This window comes from Excalfactoria chinensis, chromosome Z (genome assembly GCF_039878825.1).
Source record: "Excalfactoria chinensis isolate bCotChi1 chromosome Z, bCotChi1.hap2, whole genome shotgun sequence".
Classification (NCBI taxonomy): domain Eukaryota; kingdom Metazoa; phylum Chordata; class Aves; order Galliformes; family Phasianidae; genus Excalfactoria; species Excalfactoria chinensis.
The window spans coordinates 58,597,842-58,623,137 of NC_092857.1; the positions used below are offsets into that span (position 1 = coordinate 58,597,842).

Sequence of the window (25,296 nt, forward strand, 5' to 3'; positions counted from 1 at the left end):
CTTCTGGGAGAGCAATTCCTCCAGGTAGTCCCTCTCTCCTTACTTCCATCTTTATTTTATTCCCTTCCTTCTCATTTAATTTTCTCACTAAAGCTCATCTCTGGCATGCACTTAAAAGTAACATTCAAAAGAAGGGTACAGAGTCAGAGAGGAGACAAGGGTAGCAAAAGAAAGAATAATAAAGTGGAAGAGGAAAGTAAAAGAAGAAGTAACAGAACATCTGAAGAACAACAAATAGCAGAATGACTCAACGGAGAAAACACTGGGAGAATACAGGGGCCAAAACATGCAATTGTTCAATACTCTTCACTAAGTTATAAATATAAAAAACATGGAGGGAATGCTTGTAAAACCAAGGACAGTAAAAAGGAGAAGCTGAACTGACGGTATTAACAGTCACAAAGAAATTTAGGAAAGCTTATAAGCACATAGCAAATTGAAACTCAGTTTACCAGACTGATGAGTCCTGTGAAAAAGATACAGTATTTAAAATAAAAAACAAACAAACAAACAAACAAAAAAAAATAATGAAACACCAATTGAACATGAAACCACACACAGAAACACCGCACATTTTAGGAAAGGATAATAATTTCTTTAAAATATTTTCCTTTTTTGCTGCTGTTGAAGAGATGTACAGGCTGGACTTAATCTTATTAGACAATAGAGCAGCAGCACTGGCAGAGACTGAGGTGTCAGGACAAATTGATAAAATCAAGAGCAACAAGTTACTAGGACCAGATGGTGATTATTCAAAATTTTTGCAGGAATGTAAGAATGAAATAGCTGAATTGTTAACAGAAATGACACACTTCATAGAATCAGCTACTGAACTGAGGGAAGATAGGAAATTTACATATCCTTAATAAAAATTGCAGTTGATCTCAAAATAGCAGTTCAGTGGCCTTTGTCTCAGGAGCAGCGTAACTTGCAGAAATTATATTTAGGAAGCTTGCCAAATATTGCATGTTGGGGATAAATTAGCAAAACTTCAGGACAGAAAAGTCAACCACCCTAAATAATTTACTGCCACTTTTACAGAGACTGAAAAGGAACACATTAAGTATTTGCTATAAAGAAAGGTTCTGAAATGATTTTCTTTAAAAAATAAATAAATAAATAAAAAATCCTCTGCTGAGGAAGTGAATAGTATTTACACTGTACAGTGTACCACAGTGTAATACAAGCATTCCTGGTCAGGGCACAGGTCTCACAGGAAGCCTTGCCTATTCAAATTGGCCCTTCTGCAAGAAAAAAAATCAAGTGCAATACAACTCACTGGCAAAAACATGCTGTGAAATCAGGATTGTACCAAGACAGAATTTACCAAGGAACAAACATTACTTCCTCAATTGAAAATACACTGATTCACATTAGATTTAAAAAAAAATAAAATAAAAAATTGTCAGTTTTAAAAAAACTTGTCAGCTTCATGGCAATTGCCAACCACTAAGAATGAACATAATAAAATATATATTATGTGAGAAAAATAATTGTTCCTTGCTTAGGAAGGCATTGGATGCTCATTGGAGGCTTTTGAGGTCAGGCCGGACAGGGCTCTAAGCAACCTGATTGAGCTGTAGATGTCCCTGTTCATTGCAGGGAGTTGGATTAGGTGGCCTTTAAGGGTTCCTTCCAAATCAAATGATTCTATAAAAGTACTCTGGTATATTCTACAGACCCTGTGAATAGTCTTCACAAGGAACCAGACATTGAACTACACTGTCTTCTATTTAATAAATGAAATCCCACGCCACTAAAAAAATGTACAATTTCGTAGTAAAGGGAACTAAATTATTTTATGATATTGTTAAAATCACAAAATATGCCCATTATTGTGAACAACAGAGTAGGCACGTGGTACTTCATAAAAGCTCTGTGATACACTGTATTTTTCTTAATTCTAAATTCTAAATTACTAAATACTAAATACTAAATTCTAAATTCTAAAATACTTTCCTGTATTCCAAAATTTTATATGCCAAAAGTTTATAAAAATGCAAAGCAATTTAATACAAACTATCCATTGTCACATGCTGATTAATAGAGCACTGCAAACCTGTCATGTAGCAGAAAAATTCTACATTGAGTTGCCACTACTTCAAGGTCTTATTCTAGCACATTATTAATGAATTGAGAATTGAGGCATGGTAAACTATTTCCTAAACTTCAGACTGGAGTGATTTTACAGCCTCTTACATTCTGCCAAGGAAGTACTTGTAAGGAAAAGGCACTTTAAAAAGTGTTCCTCTGGTGTGAGAAGCCTTGTGAAATCGGTACTAATCTCCTTTTTCAGGACATTACCGCTTTGATTGCAAAATGACAGTGATTAAGCATTGATTAAACAAGTAGCAAAGAAAAAAAAAAAAAAGAAAAGAAAAGAAAAACAAGAAGACCAAACAAACATACATATTTTACAGCAATACAGCTGGAGAATCAGCGCAAAATGGATACAACGCAAAAAGTGATGTAATCTGAAAACAAAGTTATTCTGGAAAATGGCATCTTTCAACCAAAAGTATGTAAGGTAAATGAAATTAATGTAGCTTTAATACCATTTATTCTTAAATGTGTGAAATTGTAGAGGAAGAATCAAACTTTTAGTTGTCCAAATGCTCCCTGAAACTACAAACCATTTTGTGAAACAAATTAGTTATGTGTCTCTCTGGCAGAGCTTTTGGCAACCAGATATATTCTCTTAAACTCTTATAAAATCAGGAAAGGGATTTCTATAAGAAATTTATAATCCTTCGCTTACCACTAGCAATAGCTTATGCAAAACACAGAAATGCCTCCTTTAATTCTCTCTCCCCTCTCCCACTGGCTCTGAGTTTTCAAAGTTTACATTAATGAACAGTAATTTACATTACTGTTCAACATTTCTGTGAGAGACTCATCAGGTAAGACTCTAAATATGCATTTGGCATTTTGCCATGACTTCTCAAAGGACTAAGACTAGCCCCATGTACCATTACACAGATATAACGCATGTCATTGCTACTAATAGGTTTTCCTTCACTATACTGAACCAACACTGAAAGTCTAAGTTTTAAATTGCCCTTATATGCAATAATTCTGATAAAAGAAAAAGACAATAATGGCTTTTTGAACATCATGATATTGTAGAGGGTGCCCTCATTAAATTCCTGAGTAATAATATCCCTTTGCACTTCATCAAATTTGAACTCATGTAATTAATTCCTTTTTCATAACTTTAGTCTTTGTCATTATCGTGATCATAATAAGACTGACAAGTAAAAATTATACTATAACCAAGTTTCAGATTTTCACAAACCTGATTGAACACCTTCGCACAAGACTGGTTGTGCACCTGGAAAGGGTTGAAGACATCTTGCTCCTCTCTGCCCTTCAGTGTTAAAAGCAAACTTTGATTGGAAGTAACATTCTCTTCAGGTGAATTCTCACAAGACAATTGCTCATTCAAAAATTTCTTATAAGGAAAAACAAAACAAACAAAATAAAACACATGGAACAATACATGCCACCTAGTCTTATAAATGAAATTTGCCCAAATTTCAAGCATCACTTTACTATTACTACTACTTGATAGAAATTCCTCATATCAAAGGAAGGAATAACAAATCTCTCTCAAAGTACAAATCTTTTCAAGATTAACAAACAACAACTAACCCCCCTATCCCCTGCCCCCATAAATACTGAACTGAAGCAAATCAGAGTAATCTAAGCTATTGTTTAGAAATTATCATCAACTTTTTTTTATTAACTCTGAATATACTTGTTAGGTCTATGTAGAAGTGAAAAACAAATGTTTCCTATATGGTATTCTAATGTATTATAGCCACTACCTGATTTCTTCTGTATAATAAAATACACAGGAATATTTGTTATCAGACAGCATTACATTTCACAGTTGCTACGTGACTATAAATGAATTGTTCAGTGAAAGTGTCTGAATTGTTCAAACATAGGAGATAAGCATTCTACCACTCCACAAAGCTATTTTTAATTATTTAAAAGTTTGAAGACTGGAAGTCATCTGGGATTTACATTTTATAAATTTTATAAAGTTTATAAAGCAGACACATTATTATTATTTTGGCCAGTCTCTTCCATTTTCACTTCTTAAACTACCACATAAATTAAATCACCACTGCAGGCCAATAAAGTATTTTGATCAAATAGTACCATATTACAAAGAGCTAGATAAAGAAACACAGGTCTTCTTGCTGGAAGGACTGTTGTGATTAAACAGTTTATCACTATTAAAATTAAGTCCCTAATGATAGGATAGTTGTAACACTGAGCAAGTACTCAAGGTGAGTCTTCATTAGGATGGATGGATGAAAATATTATTTTGCAGAAATACTGAACTAGTAAAACAATTTCAGACTCAGATGAGGGAGCGTGTAAACTACCTGCCTAGCCTGCGCTCCTCAATTGATAATTTCATCATCAACTTAAATTGATCTAACTGTGGTCTGGCTTGAAAAGCACAAATTCCACCCTGATCCACATAGACTGTAGTTCTTTCTCCCTTGTGTTGGCAGTAGCATATGTTGTGAAATTATCCAGAAAAAAATAAAGGTTTCAGGCAGATAAGCAAGCCACATGATTTCTAGTACTCATACAGAGGACGCCTTAGGACTGGTAAATATGAGTCAACAAATAGAGCAGGTCTGTCTGTTGGTTGAAGACAATTGTCAGGACTGCTTAAACAATCATAAAATCATTGAAGTGCATTTTAAAAAAATAGATCTCAGTGCTTCTTTAGGTTAAAACAATACTGCAATCCAGCTGTGAAAACACAACTTCAATCTTTTATTTATATTTTCTCAGCTTCCAAAAATGAAATTTTGGGGATTTTTTTCCTCTTTTTCTCCATTTATTACTTTGTGCCACAGCAAAGATTTCATAGTCACAGTAAGTTGGGGTGACATAAATAATATTTCTACGTGCATATCAGCTTGACTTAAAGTACTGCCTCATGTGAATGCATTTTCTCAACTCTAAAGCAACTCAGCCACCTGCTCATCACAGCTCCAGCAGAAGAATCTGTTCTTTTCAGAAGAAAGTTGGAACTTGCTTAAGTCATACTTGCTATAGATTTGAACATTTCAAATGGTATACAGCTTAATTTCCAACACAGGGATTTTCATTTCTTTGGGCTAGAATCATAGTACCATAGAATGGTTTGGGTTGGAAGGGACCTTTTCAATCATGCTTTCAATCCCCCTGCTACAGGCAGGGACACCTCTCACTTGACCAGGTTGCTCAAAACCCATCCAGCCTGGCCTTGAATGCTTCCAGTGAGGAGACATTCACAGTCTCACTGGGCAAACTGTATAAGTACTATAGATTTATTTATTTATTTATTTTGACGAAGAGACTTGATCAACAATGGTAAATACATTAGTTTAGGACTCCTATAGTACAGCACACACTGTAGACACAGAAAGTCTTGTGTTTCAAAAAAGTGAGAACAAAAAAGAAATCATGATTGTAATCGTGTAAGCTGTATCCTTACTACTGATGACCGTACGTGAAACAAACCAGACAGTGTTTATGAGCTAGACAGCTCAGGAGAGTTGGTTTTCCTTTGGTGGCCATTAGTGAAAATTAGCTTAAAAAATATTATTCTTCTTGATAAATACATACCTTCACCTGTAGGCTATTTTAGCTCTACAGTATCCATAAAAGATATTTTTTACATTTATTTACATACACAGCTTCTAAGGAGTTATTCATCTTCTCCCCTGCCTTTCTAAGGAAAATTACTGAGGCACAATTTTCTGTCTCATCATTTTGTTCTCTATTCACATGCAATTATTAATCATTGCAGCAGAAAGATCTCCAGATTCAATTTAAGAACATGACCTTTTGGCAGTCCAAGGAGTCTAAGAAGGAAAGTACAGACCTTCTAATGTGCAATCCAGTCTAGTTTTTGTTGCTGTTGTTGTCAGCTGCATTTAACAATCTAAAACATGAAAGATAATACTCAAAAATGCATTACCATAATGTTATACTGAGTATTAGAATATGTTGTAATTGTTTCAAAAGATGAGTGAAAGTAACATTCCTATATCCTGTGCTGATCAGGGTTTTTTTATTATTATTATTTTTTTTAAGTCAAGACAGGTTTTTTCCACTGAGAAATGTTCTATTTTTAATGAAGCTCTTACTAACAGCACAAAATCAAGGAGAGACACCTGGGATGTGGAAAGATAGGCTAAGGTCCCTCTTCCAACTAATTCTCTCAGCCTTTCACCTCCTATTGGAGCTGCTCCACTTTGTATAAATAACTGAATACTCATAGGACTCAGATTTTGATTCAGGGTCTCCAGAACCTGATATGGGCATTCTACCTGTTCAATTAGAATATGATCCTGTTTTTGACCCCAGAAGTTGTGGAATGGATTTTTATAGCAATTTCTACAAAATGAAACAATTCCTTTAGGGGAAAATGACGAAGTTCCACACTGTTAGCTATAGCTCTAGCAGTTTGGGCATTTAGTTTGGATGCAGATAAAGGATTGAGCCTGCATATCTAGTCCCTTTGGTGACTGCCCTACCTACTGCATTATGTGCTATTTTAAGAGGTCTTGCTCACAATCTTTTCTTCACTTCATTATACTAGGAGTAATCCTGAATGTTCTCCAGGTGAAAAGGTTTTGTTTGAACTGTACTACAGTAATAATTTTCACTTCACTTCCTGAACCATTTAATTGTTTGAGATGAAACTTGAAAAGACTCTGTATTTTATTAATATTAGGTTGCCATCTCTACATACATGCTTATATTGCTTCTAAAAGTTCAAAATGCAGATGTGTAAAGTTTGCTTTTAAGCCTGTTCTTAAGAATTAAACTGTTGATCTGATTTTCAGAAGCTGAGCTGCTTTATTGCTTTATACATAGCTACCTAATTGTGTTTGTTTGGTTTTTTTTGCTATCAATTTTTTCTAAGTCTTGGACTGTGCCTATATTTGCATTATTTTGCATTTTATTATAAACACTTCTGTACACTTGAAATGTTTGTAACAGCCCCTGCTTATGCATTCAAGGAATAGTAATTTAGTAATTAAAGCTAATAAACAGAACTTTCTCAATTAAGCTTATGTAGATCTGTGTTATCATACAATTTAAGCAAACTTGTGTTTACTTCAGTGCACATAATAAGAATGCTTCAGGTAACTTGTGACAATTTAGTACAGCGCTAGAAACAACGAGATAATTCTTTAATCTTGCTCAAATTCCACGTGTAGCAAACAAATCTGAATTTGTTCACTGTAATTTTGAAAGCACTTCAACTAAGTAGAGTTCTCTAGCTGAAGCAAGGTTTTCGTTTGGATGCATTTACTCTCTCAGTAAAGCCATGGGGTTTGTTTGTTAAATCGGAAAATTGATTTACCACATTTAATTATACTTCCTGTAACAGCCAGTTTTTCAATAGCTTTGCTGCTTTTTAAAATTTTTATTATTTTTTAACTGTGCTTAAACCTTAAAAACGCATCTTCTGTTTACAGAACAAATCTAAAGGAAGTTAATGTGTCATAATACTGATTTTAAGTACATAAACAAAATCTATGCTGTTTCCTCATAATCTTTCACTATCAATGTAGAAAAGCCTGAACTGAATGGATGCTGTTACAGTACAATAAAGGATTTCATATTGACTTTAAGAAGCATTATCACCTCCTTGACTAACCCTTAGCTGCCAGCAGAAGCTGCCTCAGGCCAGTACACACCTAATTGCTCGGTAAAAAGGCCGTTTCCCTACCTCATTGAGCCGGATGATGTGATAAATTTGCCTCAGGTACTCGCTGCCACCTGGTTTGTGGCAGATATCCAGGACCATCATGTTTATTTTCTGCTCAGTGAATCCAAATGCAATGCCTTCTTGCTCTAACACTGCACCTTCAATTGCATCCGAGCCACTAGAATATGGAAAATATAAAACGATCCTTGAATTTCTAAAAAATCGTATTAATACAAATACAAGTAAAATACAAATAAACATTTCTGGCATAAGCAAATGTTGCTACGTGCATTTCTGAATCCTTTACACTAATAAATGCTAAACAATTAAATGCTGATTTTAATATAGTTTTTTTTTTAATTACATGAATTTTAATAATTTTTCTCAGAAAGACTGAAAACATAAAACATTCTTTGCTCTAAGGGCATACAAAGAGCAAATATTTTTTTATTTTCTTTTCCACCAGAGAAGTATCTTTGCTACCAGGAATGGCATTTGCATTCGATCTTTTGTACATTTTTCTTTGCCTGTCACCGCTGGTATTAAAGCCTACTTAACATGTCAGAAAGGTAGCCATTACTTTAAGTATAGGTTAGAAATTTTAAAATGAAGTCTTTTCCTTTCCACTGGTATAAATGGTAACAGTTTCAAAGGTATATTTTGCCACTTGTTGCACGTTTTGCACCGTATTTTTCCTTGTTTTCCTTTTTAACAGGATTTCTGTCTAACTGCAAAAACAAACAAAAACAACAACCTGATGGTGACAGGCCCTGAAAAATGTTCATTTTACACTCTAGCCATTATTAGACTGCTGTCTGCACAAAAGCATAAGCTCACAGCTCTGTATTAAGTATAAGAAAATATTCCAAAGACTAATTATTCTCCTCAAATATTTGAGCTGCAACCATCAGATATATGCTGGTATCCAGACGTCAAGAACTTAACAGGCCAACAGAATACATTATGCTTTCTACAATCATTATACGATTAACTTAAAATCCACAACAGAAGCTCTCAGACAGAGAAAAACCCCACATTTCACTTTGAAATTGTCAGTTTGCAGTGTATGTGCTGAAAATGTGCCATGATTACAAAGTTAGTTCTGCTCAAAGTTGTTGTTTGACCTGAAGGCTCACTTGAATTCTATACAGCTGACACTGCTTCCACATGCTGCTTCAGAACTTCCTACAGACCAAATAGCTTCAAAATATAAACTATAATTTTGTTCTTTGCTGAATGGAAGTAAATGATACTCTGTTATTATGGTGTATTTTACAGAAAAGCTTCAAAGAAATTGATCTTCAAAATTAAAGCACATTTAAGGCTTATCTTCCAATGCCACATATAGATATAACCTGAATCTTGTCACACTTCTCAGAGATTGACATTGAAAAAGTTGAGGACCTCTGACAAAGGAGTGTATCAGTGTCAGCACCCAAATTGTATCCTTTCCTGTCCGTCAGTGTGCAGGTGAAGCAGATGATTGGATTCAGTCACTGCTGTGATTAATGAGTTCCTCTCTGGATTTGGGACTGCCTATCAATCATGTCATTAGGAAGAATGTGCCCTGAAAGAGGCAGACCTCAGACAAGGAATAACTGCATTCATCTTAATCTGTGTATGCACCCAGCCAGCCAAGTCAGGGTCACCATGATGAAAAACAATAATCTTCAACTCGACAAATTACTTTCCAAAGACAGACATTTCTCTTCTTTTTGGGCAGTGTGCTCTTCAGAATCTAACACGACTGTTTACTGCTATGGTACTATTATGAAGTGAAGGTTATTTTAATGAATAGTAATGTTTTCAGGCAGTACACAGGACAGCCAGTGCATACAACTGCCACTTTCTGAATCTTTCACTGCATATTTTTTCTTCTTCTAAAAGGCAAGTTGAATATTTATGCCAAAAGGGATGAACCTATATCACATTCACAGTTTTATGCGGCCAAGTCCTGATAACAATAAGATAACATCACGTGAGACTTTTTCATATAAAAGTCTAGTGTCCTTCTCCACAACTGGGTCTGTGAATCACACATGAATGTTTTGACTGTATTCTTTTTATTTATTCCACAAACTGTATGTACTTGTTCCGCACACTGTAGGTATTAAAAGTCTGTAAACATCTATGAATATATGTATAGATGCATGTACATACACACAAAATCATTTACCTGTGAAAGGGTTATATGTAACGTAATTTTACTCTGTTGTAGACTTTTAGATATAACCATTCCTACTACAAATTAATCACGTAAACATCACAAGGGTTTTCTTGAAAGATCTTTTAGTCTTGTGACTATGTGACTATTACCTAGTGTAAATATTTCGAGTTCAGCTTTAATCTATTAGTATTAAAATTTGCATGCATAACAATATTTTATTTCTACACTGTGTATCTCACCTATCTATTAAATACATTAAAAGAATTTTTTTCTTTTTTTTTTTTTTTAAGTAACTGAGTCATACTACTTGAATATAAAATTGAAAAATAACATTTATGCAGGACTTCTGTTGCAGAAATACCTCTGAAATCAGAAAACAGTTTCCTAACTGAATGATGTACCTACTCCCTTGGAGAGCAAGTAATATGTTCTCCAGTTCCGTATGCTTCAAATTAGGAGCCCGAACCATAAGCTGGTTCTCACTTTGAGAGACACTGTATGAATATAAAGGAAATATCTTTCCACTGTCTCATACCTGATAAGAATTAAAAATCATTGCATTTTTCGTGATATTTTAAAAAATAAAATTAACTACTATATTAGAATTTTCAGCTTCAGATCTTAAAGCTTCAGTTTTTAGGAGTCATTCCAATCTCTGTCTTACCCTACATTTGTATTATTTAAAAAACATCTACTCTCAGTACATTTAGCAATTACATTACAAAACAATCCTGTTAAGTATTTCCACATTTTATACATTATAATTTATTTACTTTATTCTATGACTGTTTCAGTGGCTGGCATCTGGCTTCAATCTGTTAGCCAATTGATTAGTGTTTGTGAATTTGAGTTAAATGGAAATGTAAAAGATCACAAGCCAACCTTACTTTCAGTTGTCAATCGTTTAATTCACTAAGACAGGTAACTCCTATAAATCTGCTACTGGGAAGTTGATGAATAGTGTTTTTACAGAATGGTACACCACTACAACATTAAAACAGGAGTACAAATATATTGATATGCACAGAACTCCTCGAAAAATCATTATAAGGATTTAAAAACATGGGCCTAAATGTCAAATCTACAGGGAAAGTTGGTATTTCCCCAGAAAAGCATAGCAGGGTACTTTCCTTGTCCTGTTTTGATATATCCTACTCGCCCCTAGGGTTAGGTATATTTTAAAAGGAAGTATGCTAATCTCAGATGAACATGGAAAGCCTGCTATAGTCTTAGTTTAATCGCTATAGCAAAACTCATTTATAAATGCACTGCGGTGCCCTCTAGTCAGCGTACCTGTTAGCATTCTGAAAGATACACAAACTAAATTGTCCATATTTTTGGATCATCATAAACATATGAGAAAATATGAAACATAATAACATGAAACAAAATTTGAAATATATGAAACATTTTAAATACTATGAAAAGACTGTTAAGATGAAATAACTGCAGCTGTTTCAGCCATGCAATTAACTTGCAAAAGTATACCATAAAGCCGTCAACATTAAGATGTAATTGATTTCATGTAACATAAGATCACTCTAAATATTTTTTAAATTGAACGAGAGCCATAAACACGTCATTAATTCAGTAAAATAAAGAACAAACAGCACTTGAAAAATACTATATTCTTACCAGTCTGTGCTCAGTTTTCTAGCCTTCAGCAACTGGCTTTCAATCCAGTTTGGTCTTTGCTGTTCTATGCTCTGTATAACCTTCTGGGTCACTTGCTTAGGACCACTTTTCTGTTTTCCCATAATACTTTCTAAGCATACACGAACTAAACTGAGTTTTTCTTTGCTCCATCTGTCAAGTGTTGCACCTGTTAAAAGTTCTGCAGTATTTCCATCCTCAAATATCCGACATATAATTACAATCAAGTTCCAGACAAGCAGACCAGCTTTCTTTAATTCAGCAAAGTTTCTTGACATTTTTCTCTCAGCCAGAAAAAAGAAGTACTTAATTGGGGGAGGCAAACATGCAATCACTGTAGGTAACTTGCTGATTACAATAGATACTGCCTGAGCTGCAAGCCTTGTGAAGCCTTAAAAAAAGACATAAAAGAAGATATGATTAACATTAACATTATAGTTCTATCACAGCATGCTTCTGAATATTGTCTAATAATTTCTAAGTTTCTTTTGTACTGAAATGGGTAAAAAGCTTCGGTACTCAACACTGTGGCTTGACTTGTGCTATACCTCCCATACACATATCCCCCCAAATCTAAACAATAACACAAATTAAAATTGAGAACCTAGAAAATATGGAATTCACACTGTGACCATGTTAACAATTATTCTTGCTGAGCACAGTTAATGTAGAATAAATGAAGTAGAAAACACCCAGGTATTCAGAACAGTAAAAACAAGTTGTCTTCAGAACTATAGGGAAGTATTGTTTCAAGAGCGGAGCACAGCACTAAATGTCTTAGGACATTGCATATATTCATATTGTTTTCTATCAGTCCTTTTTTATGTTCAGACCTACAAATCTTTAGTTTATTGTCTTTCATAAGAGAAGCATGTGCACTACATAGCAATCTATTTTAAACATCGCAGATGTTATCAGTAGCTATAAAAGCAACTACAGGAAACATGCTGTTAAAAAGTGAATAGTATATATAAAATGAAAAACAGTGAACCCAAAGGTAATCCACCATATAGATTCAGGTGTGGATTAAACAAAAAAAAAAACATCATGAAAAAAGTAGCCAAGCAAAGAAACAAAGAAAACCATAAGCTCATTCCTCTTCTAGTCTCAACTAGTTAAAAAAAAAATAAAAAAAAATTGAAAAAAAAGTCAGAATTTTTCTGTGTGCCACATAGACAGTTTAACTTGTCATCAGGTCTAAGCTCTGCCTCTCAGCTAGTCACATGAAAACAGTGATATACTGATAAACAATTAAATAAACAAACAAAAAGCCTACTACCAAGATGATGTTTGGAGCCTGTTTTTCTTACTGTTAAGCTGCAGTTTTTCTAAGAGCATAAATTTCACCCACATTTCCCAGATTCCTTCCTCTTCATTTCCCGAGGCGTATAATTCCATTCCTTTGGAACTGTTTTCAGTAAACTTTCAGGAACAATTTGTTTGTGCTGATACGTTCCATAGTTTTCTGTTGCTTCCCACGAATGCATCAAAGAAATGATCTGCTTCACTATACCCTTGACTGAATTAATCAAAGTCAGCTTCAAGCATCTGATAACCTCTGGCTCTGACTCGACACAACTGGAAACTTCAGAAGAAAGCATTATTAAATATTCAGGAAGTGTGCAGTCATTTGTGCAAATCTGTTTCAGAAAGAAGTGTTTTAGAATTCTTATGGAAAGAAAACAATATTATGATTCAAAATAATTTAGAGCTGTCAGCCTGTTGTAGAGAAATAGTATAAAGTAAGACAATGTAGCATGTTATACCCTCTCAATATGCTACTAACAAAAAATAGAATTTCATTTCTTTCTTTTTTTTTTTTTTTTTTAACCTCACTTCCCCATCAAGGTATTTCTCAAAATTTAATCTGAGTAGTAAACTTAATCACTGGGTAGACATTAATGAATCAAGCAATTTACAGTGTTAACACAGTGGCAATTGTTAGGTAACTATACTTTTCTTAGAGAAGAGCAAAAGAGAAATGATACTTTGGTAACAAAAATGCACAAAAATAACAGTCATCAACAGAGACATAGTATGGTATCAGAAATTGTATGTTGAAAATAGAACATCTTAAATACAGTTATTGACATTACAAGTATCAATCTTCTCCACATTCTTAACACTACAGAGAATAGTAGTTTCTCCAGGTAAAAGAGCAGCAGTTGTCAGGCAGGATATACCATCAGTGTTTTTAGACGTTTCCTACTAAGGTCCTTTGCCCTTACTTTTGCTTATCTGTGCTTTCTGATGATCTAAGTTTTATTTTTCTCTACGCGGTCTTCCTGAAAGCTCCCATGCTAAACTTCTGCATTTTTCTTCCTCTTTTAAGTGTTAGCTTTCTACTTTTTGAAATCTCATTTTTCTTTAAGTCTGACAACTTTTGCGATGGTTGTTTTCTATTTTGTGGTATTTGTATTTTTATTATCATTCGTACCTTCTCTCATTTTCTTTCTGTCTTTTCTTGTGAACTTTCCTGAATTTTTTGCATAATTCGTAAAACCATTCTTCTTAATGCCTCTCTTTTGTGGCTGAAAAGTGCTTTTCCTTGTGAGCACCACTCACTGCTATAATCATGTGGGCTATTCTCCACCTCCACCAAAAACTAGGAGTCCGCGTTTTGGCATCAGAGTCTACATGCCCACCATACTAGGCCTCCCTCAACAGCAGTCTTTTCTTTTTCCACACGTCTTCAATTATTCCTTGCTTTTAAGCCAAAGTACAAGTTTGAAGTTATTAAACAACAGAGATTAAGAACCTGTGTCAGTAAAAACCTACAGAAACTGATGCCAACCAACTGGTAAAACAGACACATGAAAACAACCAGAATTTTAGTCTATAGTATCATAACAACTGCTTCCTTCAGAATATCCACCATTCCTACAGCATCCTGACTGCTGAAAAAACTTTAACTATAATATAATTTTGAAGGAACCTACAATCATTTCAACAGATTTATTAAAATAAAAATAATATGCACGACATAACTGACAAGGTTTAACACCAGTCTCAGTGTACTTACTAATAAATAAAGTACCTGTCATATTGTATAAGCAATCCCACAACTGTTCTTTTTCCATGTAGGCCTCAAAAGCAATGCCAAGTGATTTGGGTGATAAAATGCAGTCAGACAATATAGTGAAGATAGTTTCAATCAGAGTAGGCTCTTTGTTATTTGTCTCATCTGAGAGAGAACTTTGTTCATCACCAGTCAATACTTCACTTCCTCCAAAATAAAAAAAACAAAACATGGTTATAAAAATGTCCACGTAATTCAACTCATATAAATATTATCAATCAAAACAAACTGAAAACTGTATCTGAAAACTGTATTAATAATTACTGATACTGAAATCTGATGTCCTTGGCATAATGGCACTTGATCATCTACCTAGATTGTATGTAGTCATTAAAAAAAAGATACAGGCATATCTACAAACTATGGAATATGCCTCTAAATACCCTTTGTAAATAATATGAATTTGCTTATGTACTAAATAATAATTGTAACTAAATTGGACTACTTTGACAGAATCACAGTCAGAAAGTTTTTCTCATAACTTACCTCAGCAATATATAGTTGTGAAGTTATAAATTGATTTGATTATATAAAATAAAATGAAACAGCAGCTGCATACTCACCAAAAAGGTTGGGACTTGTTTTTTCAGTTAAAGATGAACTGAGAAGAAATCAGTTCCCCAAAGCAAAATTGCAGCCATGCTAAGATATAGGCTGCTATATTTCTGGCTGGATGTTAGGGAAATTTTGCTTTTAAAATATGCTTTTAAAAATCATTATAAAATATTCTTCCACCTAGAGAAGAATCATATGTTTAAACCTTTCTTTGAACTAATGCAACTCATTGGCTTTAAGCTTTGCTAGTGACAAAAAGTACATACGCTTTTGATGTTAAGAATGACAATTGACCAGAGCCAGGACCAACTAAATAATTTTATTCAACTGTCTAGTCTGCTAAAGAGAGTTTTCATAAGACTGATTTATATTGAAAATATGCTTGAAAATGTCATTGGTTTATTCCAGTTTTGCAGTCTGCGCAAGAGAAAGATAGGAGAGTGTCAGTATCTTTCTAGCGGTTCAAACAGCTTTCAAAATTTACCACAGTGGTAAGTGACTGTTTTCCACCCAACTTTGTGAATGAGTTGATAATATTGTAAAATTCAAAAATCTCATTTTAATCTGCTCTGAATCCCTATGAATTAATTCACACATTACTGTAAACCGTACAGTCTTGGTAGTGCACTCGAACAGAAATAGCCCATTGAGTGCAGTAAGTTGAAAAATAAGACCAATCCTTCCATAATCAGAAAGCTCTCTTTCTCCCCCCTCTCTTCCAAGGCAGAAGAGATTAACTGTTAGATTTTTTGTTTAGTCAGCTTTTCTCCTCTTATGCTGAGAAAGCCAGCATGCTTCAATGCCAGCTGCTCCTGAGTGAAGAGTCAAATGGACCCCACTAATTTAATCAATATAGGCAACCAAGAAAGCAGAAAAAGCATTAAAAAATAAATAAATAAATAAATAAATAAATGATTAAAATTCATATAATGAGATGAAAATTTGAATCAAATTATTTGATTTTTTATTGTAATATTGAACATAGTATTTTAATTAATTTAAACAAACTCCAAGAAGGAAAGTTGGGTGAGATTTTAGACACAATGTAAACTGTTCTTGGAAAACAAGATGGAAGATTGTTTTGTTTAAAGAGGTTTGTGACTTGATGTTAAAATAAAATTTGTTTAATAGTGGCGGTACATGGAAGTTTCAAGGTAGAACCACTTAAGGTTTTCTAATTAACTTGGTGATATCAATGAATTCTGGAAAATAAAAAGAAGTACAACATAACTCTGTGGGATTTTTACACATGTACACTCTTATAATGAGTGTGTATCTTGTTCTTTTAAGAAAAGATCATTCAGAATCCACCGTGAAAGCATTCTGAGGCTAAACACTAAGTGACACACACACTTTAATCAGTGTTTGTTTTTTAAAAACTATTACTTCCTTATTTTATCAAGAGAAGATGTGTGACGTTTGACAAGGGCTCTATTAACATCCAAAGGGATATTCCTACTTAATACTTCAGAAACTTCCTAAAATCTCTTTATTTTTTCCTTTAGCTTATCTCTGAAAAATCAGCAAAACAGAATGCTCAGTTAAGATCCTTTTTCCACTGATCTTTCAGCTACAACTACGTCATTCCTGCACTTTTTTTTTTTTTTTTTTTTTACCACTTTGGTTATTCAAGTAAAGTATCTACCAAAGTTTACTGGCCAGTCAGGTACTTTGAGGAGATGACCCTTTCAAAATAATTCTATCATGTTCTGATGTTAGGCTGGCATGATGTAGTGTGCAATCACGAAGAAGTTAAGTAAAGTTTGAGGTGGTAAAGAGTCTATTTTTGCCAAGACTGCATTTAACTCATACTGAATAGTCCAGAAATATTTGGAGCACTGGTCTATCTCTGCACAAGTATATCAGTTCCTCTAAGAAACATACTGCACGCTTCAAATGAGGACAGTATTACATGCTAATCTTCAAGTTTTGTCAAAAAACCCGCACAGCTAACCTTCTCCAAAACTACGCGTATTGGAACCGTGACACCAGTATTTTTTTTCCCATCTCTCGGTAGATTTTGACTCAGGATTATTAAATCCAAGCAGTTTTTGTAAGTACAAAAATAACTACCTTCAAATGCTTGAAACAGAAGTTTCAGATTCAGCCAATGCCAAAGATTTCTTTATGGAAACAATAGTTCACGTAAGAGTGTACATTTATAACCACTTGCTATTTTAATAGAAGTTGATTTGTAAGGTCAGTTGATGATGTTATCACATTTTACTCACTTAGAGCAACTTTGAAAAAAACCCAGTGTACTTCACAGTAAAATGATGCAGCATGCATTGTGGCAGTTAAAGAACTACATCACAAAGGGCATTCAGTAATTGGAGTGGGAAAACTCAAATTCCACACATATATTATCAAGTCTTCTCTCTTCTTAGCAACTGGTTCATAAAATTCAGCCTATGAATACTCTTCATATCTATTAGTGCCTAAGAAGTTGGTTGATATTGTGCCACATAATTTTATTTTCTCAGTAATTCATTAAGCAAGCCAAAACAATAGGTAAAACTGCCAGTGGCCTTGCCCTACTGTGAAAGCAGTTTCCCATTGCCATTAATTCTGTGCTGGGCCAGTGAAGCTTGATACAGCTATTGCTTTTTTCACTGTACTTCCTGAAGAATAACTCCTGGTTCCTGGCAATAAAGACTCTCAAGTGAGAAGTCAAAGACTGTTCTGCTGGCATCACAGGATCACAGGATCACACAATTATAGGGGTTGGAAGGGTCCTCCAGAGATCATCGAGTCCAACCCCCAAATGGCATGCTGTGCGTTTAGGAACAGTCTAGCAGAAATGTTCAGTTTACTTTTACCTTTCTCTTTTTCATATCACTATCTTCTGGATCGAGTAACTCATATCATGCATGCATTATTTTCTTTATTCCTCTATTATTTTTTTCTTGTCAAAATAATCAATTTCTGTTTCAAGTCAATGGATGGTAAAGCAATTCTTGTAAAAAATTCCCTTAGGAAATTTGCAAAACTGTTTGCTTTGTCAGATAACTAAGACAATACCCTCTATTCATTGTTTCTCCCCACAGAGACATAGCAAAGGCCCACAGACCCTTAAATCATTCAATAATACATCTTAAAAAATGCCAACTGTTGTATCTATAAAAAGCAATTCTGAGTACATATTTTATTGTAATTAACTGAAAAGAAACACAGCTAGGTTATTTAGACCTTTAGTTTAAGTAATAGAGATCCAGTATCCAAATCCAATTTTTCAGCTCCTTTTGTAAAGGTCCTTTCTCCCTAATGATCATACTCACTGGATGCAAATAAGTGGCTCAATTTTGGGTACCCTGATTTATCACTTTACCTATGTTTGATGCGGTAATTTTACATTTGAGGAGTATCCTACTTTTAAGAATATTTTAATTATGTTGCTCTGAAGGTCATGCCTCCTATTTATTTCCACAGAAAATACAACAAAGAGCACAATAACACTGTGACAGAGCACATTCTATGCTGGAAAACACTATTTTTCAACAAAGTCACCACCATCAGATCTGCATCTTGGACTGTAATAAGCAAGAGCCTGCATGTCATGCTTGTAAAAATCTGCACCAGATAATCTGAACCACTGTTTCACAGCTTCTATGATGGCAACTATTGTCCACCTCTGGACTGCAGTCCACCAGTCCTTCCGCATGAACAGACAGAAGCCAGAAGGTGACAAATCTGGCCAATATAGTGGGTGTGGTAGAAGAGTCCAGCCAAGATTGCCAGTGGGCTCCATGGTCTTCAAACTGGTATGGGGCCCTGGTGTTATTGTGTTGCAAGAGAAAGGCTGTCTTCTCTGGCCTGATTCTGGAAGTTCTAGTCTTTAGCTTAGTCAGGGTCATGGTACAGCGGTCAGATTTGACGGTTTGACCGGGTTCCAATAAATCCAGAAGGACCTGCAACCTATGCCAAAAGACAACTCACATCATTTTACTTGCTGAAGGCTGAATCTTGAACATTTTCTTCAATGAGGAACTCACATCACCACTCTATGGACTGCAGTTTTGACTTTGGCTTGTAGTAGTAACACCACATTCTCCAGTAGTGGTTCAATCCAGGAAACTGTCATCTTCAGCCTTGCATTGGTAGGTCCAGACAAACTTCATATGGTGCTCTTTCTCCTGTGTGAGTATATGTGGGACTTGCCTGGTATAAACTGTGATTTCCACTGTTGTCTCCAGCATTTCCAGTGCACTGAAGTTGATATTCAGATCTACACAAAGCTCCCTGGTCATAATCCACCAATTTGTGCAGATGAGCTGACAGTGACATTATTCATGTTGTAGCATGACAGCTGAGAATGGCCATCCAGACTGAAGCCTGTCTTTCACATAGCTGATACCACTGCTGAACTGCACCACTCACTGCCTCACAGTGCTTACAGCCACTGTTTGGCCTCCACCAACATACAGCAAATGTCAATGGATGTCGTTTTTTCCAAATGGGGGAATTCAGTGACACACATTTGCTTCATACAAAATTCTGTGTCAGACACCATTCTGTCAGACTGTCCCTCTGCTGCCATCTGTCACATGGCAACAACATGTAATCAAATATTGGTGGGAAGGTTCAACCTCTACTGGCATACCATCAGCATACACCTCTGATGTTCCTGATGTTCTGGACCAACATAATTAAAGCAGGAGGCATTGCTTATGTTTGCGTACACAGTTTCAGTGGCTTCAACAAATGCAATAATCTACTTGCACCAAATAACAGCATTAAATGTTGCATACGCACATTCCCTAATACATCACTTCTACTGAGAGAACTTTGTACTCAGTGGTACTCCCTTCTATAACAAAGAAAATGTTATTCCTGGCCTTAGGAAAGGAAAGTGAAAATGCCATTCCAGTCCAAAAAATAATGAAGATACTTAAGATCACGGAGTTTGATTATCAGCACAGCAAGTCACTCAAAAGCCATTAAATACCAAAATTTTTATGTTTTTGTGCATAATGTTAAGCATTGCAACGTTTTACTGTTGATGAGTATGTAATTCTGAAAGCCTTTTATCCTATAGAACAAAAGAATCCTAAACTGTCATTACAAGTACCTAGGTATAGCTTATTAGACTGGCTTTTCTTGTATTACATAACAGGTCAAAAATTTTAGCTTATCAGTTACCAGTTAAGCTGTTGCATAGGAGAAGGAGTAAAAACTATAATCATTTTACCATTATATAATTAACCTTATTGAAATTAATTTAGAAGATATGGATGATTGCAGGTTTCAACTTAATCTAAATTGAAATTTTCATCATATCAATACTGAAATTATATTAATAAAGACTGTGTAAATGGCACATTTTCTAACTCATAGAAACAGAGATTTCCCTGAAGCTCAAGAAGTTGGCCAGTCAGTAGATGAAAACCCATTCTGTCACTTGAACATTCTAATTTAAGCAGGCAGTGAATTTCAGTACTGTATAACAGTAGGGTAAGAATATGATTCTGATAAAAAGAAATGTCTGTCTTTGTAAAATATGACAGTTACTTGAATGGGCAAGTGAGTGCAGTGTAACTCTTAATAACATGCATTACCTAATTGGAAATGATGTTGTATCCCTGACAAATGTTAGACTGCCTCAAAACAAAATAATTAAATTGTTACCTATTTTTATATGACCTGAGAGTTTAATATGTAAGGAGAATTATTTTGCTAAAGAAAGACTGAAAGTGATACAGACTAATTCAATACTGATGCAGAATTTTGTCCACTAACTTTTCAATGATCTGAACATTTGATGCAAAAGCTAATAAGAGGAAAGATGTGATAAAGTTTTATGCTTCAAACAATATTAATAGAAATAAAAAGAAACTTTTACAGAACAATTATTTTCTTTGTCCTACTTTCATAACAACATTAATGATAGTTTTAACATTAGGAAGGTCAGAAATGTACTGCTATAATGCCTAGAGCGACAAACATATAGCACAAACAAAACCTCTAGGCTTTTCACTGTAGAAACATAACTTTGAAGGTGATCTTTCAGAATATTAATCCTTAACTTTAAAAATCTCCATAAAACAGTTGTGGTATCAATGCTTTGTTAAGTTCAAATTCGTTTAGACTCCCTTGTATTCATGATATCAGTTTATCAAATTGCAGTCTGCTTTGAAGCTATGAGTACTCAAATTGACCAAAAAGAAATCTCATTAAAAAAGCAATGAAAAAGTAATCTTTATTTCCTCAAGAACTGTCCAACTGATAACTGGTATCCCAAAATATTTAAGTAGTTAAAAATGAATTTGTGTTTCTCAGTGATATTCTTGTAAAGATCAACAGCATAAGTACTTACTTGAACTTTTCAGTAAAATTCTCACCAAGAGACAATCGTGATATAGCAAGGTTTCCAAGAGCAAGTTCAAATTACAGTATGGCTGGGATAAGAGCAGTTTCAGCTGACCCTGGGCTGCCATTTCTCTTTCTGATGGACTCCTTTCAAAATGCAAGATAAAAACAGCATAATGTAGTTAATTTATCTATGAAATTAATATCCTTAAAGTGCAGATGTAATGCTAACTCCCTTAAATGTCAATTCCTCCCAGATTAGTCTGAAAATGCTTTCATGATTGCTTACTTTAAGGCAGCTCAGAGAAGGAATTACATTTAATCTCAACTAGCTAAAAGCAAATTAACATTTGGTAGTCTGCCAAAGTTATAACTGATATAAAGGAACTTCACTTATCTCTTTCATGGAAACACGTATAGCCCCGTTCCACTAGGCAAAAAGGATTTTTTTATTTTTATTTGTGCTTGAATAAATCTAAGGCTATTTATTCTTTAATTTACTACAATGTAAATTGTTTATTGCTCCTAAATTAAGGATATGAATCTGTTAATTAAAAAACAGAGAGAATGCTCAAGATTCTGCTTTATGCTGACCAATTCCTAGACATCATGAAAAATACACCTGAAATAGTAGACTGGTTGGATTCTTTGCCACCACAGGGATGTGAGCAAGCATGCATTAGCTTTTTAGGAGACTGTAGTTTCTTATTTGCTCTCCAACATTCTCCAAAAGTTTAGGTATCCAAACAAATATCCCAGGGATTCTTCTGAGCTCAGCTGAAGTCCCAACACCAACCATCAGACTCAAACCAGAGTAATTAAAATGATGATGGATTTGTCTTTCACTTTCATCCAATGCTTTCTGAGCTCAGTGAGCAGCCTCCTTGGGACCAGAGTTTCTACTTCCCCTTCCTGGCTTTTCCGCCTCAGAAAGAGCAGTGCATCTGAGACACCCACCCTCACAGAAGATCGACATCTTTTCAAGTGCCCTTTTGCTCATTTGTGTGAGAACCATGGGTTAAGTAACTAAACAGGGAAAGTCTGTTGCTGATGACAAAGTGGAGACTGTCAGTCCCTTAGATTATTGCACTTACTATTCTATGCTGTAAGACATCTTTAAAAAGAATTTTTCAAAATCGTGTTGTGAGTAAATTTTTCCAAGAAAGCCTTTTTCCCTTATTAGCTGACACATAAATGACTTTTACATTTATATAAGATTTGTAAGGTTTTAAAATTTTAATTCTGATTGATGTTTAGCTATTCTATTTATTCATTTTGGCTATAAGTTTATACAACAATAGTTGCTAACTTTGAAAGTTTATGCACTGCATATGTAAGCACTTATGCATATAAATTTTACACACACCAGTGTAAAAACTACATATGCCTCAGAGCATAAACTATGTATGCATAAACATTATCTGCCAGTACATACACAACACCTTAAACGCTACGTTTCTTTCTTAGGAGCTACGTCTATTAGAAAAGATTAATATTAAGATTTAATATTTATTTGGACATGTACACTACATATCATTTGAATGCAGCTATTTGGATAAAACTAAAATGGGTTAATGTGGCTATTTTATATTTCACACTCCTGTGACCATCTGAGCAGGACAAGTTTGCCATCACACAACTCAGCTTGAAAAAGCATAGATGACCCCACAAAATTCCACTGTTCATTCAAGGTTACTGTACTGACATACATAGCTAATTCGATAAGACCTGGAAAAGAAAATGCCAGTTAACATATTTAACTGGTTTAGTCTGTCACATCTATGTTTCCATTGACAGAAATGTGTCTTGTTGATATTCTAAATGCAATATTTCAAGAAAGAAAATCTTCCATATACAGTGTAAACTCACAGATCCTGCAAAGCAACCTTGAGGCAGTCTAAGAGATCCATAAATCCATAAAACAGTTTGCAGCAGGACCTGTATATCACACTGTTACACTAAAACTTCATAGTTAACAATGAAATTATCATTTAAGTAAAAGATGATTTTACACAGATTGGTCTTTGGGATTTTAACAGTAAACCTGAACCACATGAGTAGAGGAGCAATATACATGGCATTAAAACTCATGTACATCTTTTTTAAAAAGTTTATCTGGTACATTGGATATAATCCTCGATAATGCAGTTCTGGCTTGACAATGATATTTTTGCACATAAGCATGTATTGGATTCTAATAATATTTATTAAAATTACGTACATTTACGCATTTAAATGTTGATACAACTTGCAGCCAAAACAACTTATTCATATTTAAAACACATAGTGTAATCAAACTTCAGGGTTTGCATTCTTAGAAGCATTGTTGTCTGCATGTTCAAGATTAGTTGCATGTACATATACTCCACTGCATTTTAAGAACTACACTGTTGTTTGTAACCACAATTTAAATTCAAACTATTCATATCAATTTTAGTGTTCTACCTGAAACTAAACTCAACATTTCAGAAATTCAATTAAATTATATGGCCCAGTTTAATTTTCTTTATTTTCTTCATTGAATGCAGTGGTGTGAAATACAATAAGGTCAGTTATTGACTTCAAAATTTATATTTTGAAAAGGAACAGCTTTGGTCAATTAGATTAATGATGGATAATATTTTAAATGAATTCAGAAATAAATGCCATTTTTAGAATATTTGAGTTGAAATAAAACTCGTCTGTCATTGACCAGATGGGAAGTTATCATGTTGTAATATACACCCATTCTTGGCTCTACAAGCTTTTTGCAAATTGAAATGTACAATGGTGTGACTCACTTGGAGGAAAAATAAAATATAGCAGACATTCCCTACAGTCATGAAGCTAGCACCAATAAATGCACTGAGAAGTTTTGTAACGCGCATATGGAGAGGCATATGTTCTCCCATCTTCGTAGCTCAGTACTAGTGAAAATAAGACTAGCCTCAAAAAAAGTGACAAAAGGTGAAGTACATATAAATATCACATAGAAATGTTCAGTTTTGCACAGTAGAAAAAAAAACACAGGACTCTCATTTGCAAATGACATGATTATAAGCCCCAAATGAAGCAAAGAATGAATCACAATTACCACTAAAGGAGCTGTAATATAAATTATAATCAATCAGTAATCATTTAGTTTGATAATCAACTATATCATCGTAGTATACAAGATGAAAAAGGAATACCTTAAGATCAATATTTCATAAGGCAAGCAAAGGTTAACTCAACTTCCCATTAAAGAAAAAAGTCAAATAGATTAAACAAAAGACTGTTTCCATATTAGTATATGAGAACTAATGTAGAAAAAAATGGTTAAACAGTGAATTTGTAAACAGAATTATTTCAAAAACTAGTAGAACTTTGTCCTGAAATAACAAGCCCAGAAAGAGCAAATAATTTGGTGCCAGGCTAAAGTCTTTGGAATTCAATAAAACTTAGGTGCCCATAGCTGGGAGGTACACAGTAGCCTCTGTTTTCAATTTTGTTCTGCACATTGAATACTTCTATTTAAAAAGTAGAAAGAATATAAAACAACCTATGAAGATTCAGCATTCACTAGTTAGTAGTTTCCTGCAATATGTAAACATAATGGATTTTGATATTCTAAATGCAATATTTCAAGCAAAAATCTTCCGCATACAGTGTAAAATCGGTAAGAAATAGCACCTCAGGACACATCACTCAAAATTATTTAGCATATGGATTACTTAATTGCTTTTTTTTTTTTTTTCCTAAGCAGCTGAAAGGTGTGCTTTTAAAAGGTGATGTTAAATATTTTACCAGTGTAGTTCACCAAGACTGTTTACATACATGGAC

General features: G+C 34.3%; 1 protein-coding gene across 5 annotated transcripts in view; it reads right to left on the reverse strand.

Moving 5' to 3' along the window:
* Nucleotides 1-25,296, reverse strand: part of KIAA0825 (KIAA0825 ortholog) — a 225,993-nt gene that overhangs the window by 108,632 nt on the left and 92,065 nt on the right. For 4 of the 5 annotated variants that reach the window (XM_072358868.1, XM_072358872.1, XM_072358870.1 and 1 more), the window contains 6 exons: nucleotides 21,503-21,642; nucleotides 14,593-14,781; nucleotides 12,907-13,140; nucleotides 11,538-11,946; nucleotides 7,757-7,913; nucleotides 3,296-3,451 (listed from right to left, as the gene is read on the reverse strand). In XM_072358868.1, coding sequence (XP_072214969.1) covers nucleotides 3,296-3,451; nucleotides 7,757-7,913; nucleotides 11,538-11,946; nucleotides 12,907-13,140; nucleotides 14,593-14,781; nucleotides 21,503-21,642 — 1,285 coding nt within the window. The remainder of the gene's footprint in view (nucleotides 1-3,295; nucleotides 3,452-7,756; nucleotides 7,914-11,537; nucleotides 11,947-12,906; nucleotides 13,141-14,592; nucleotides 14,782-21,502; nucleotides 21,643-25,296) is intronic. The other variant, XM_072358871.1, reaches the window with a different exon arrangement.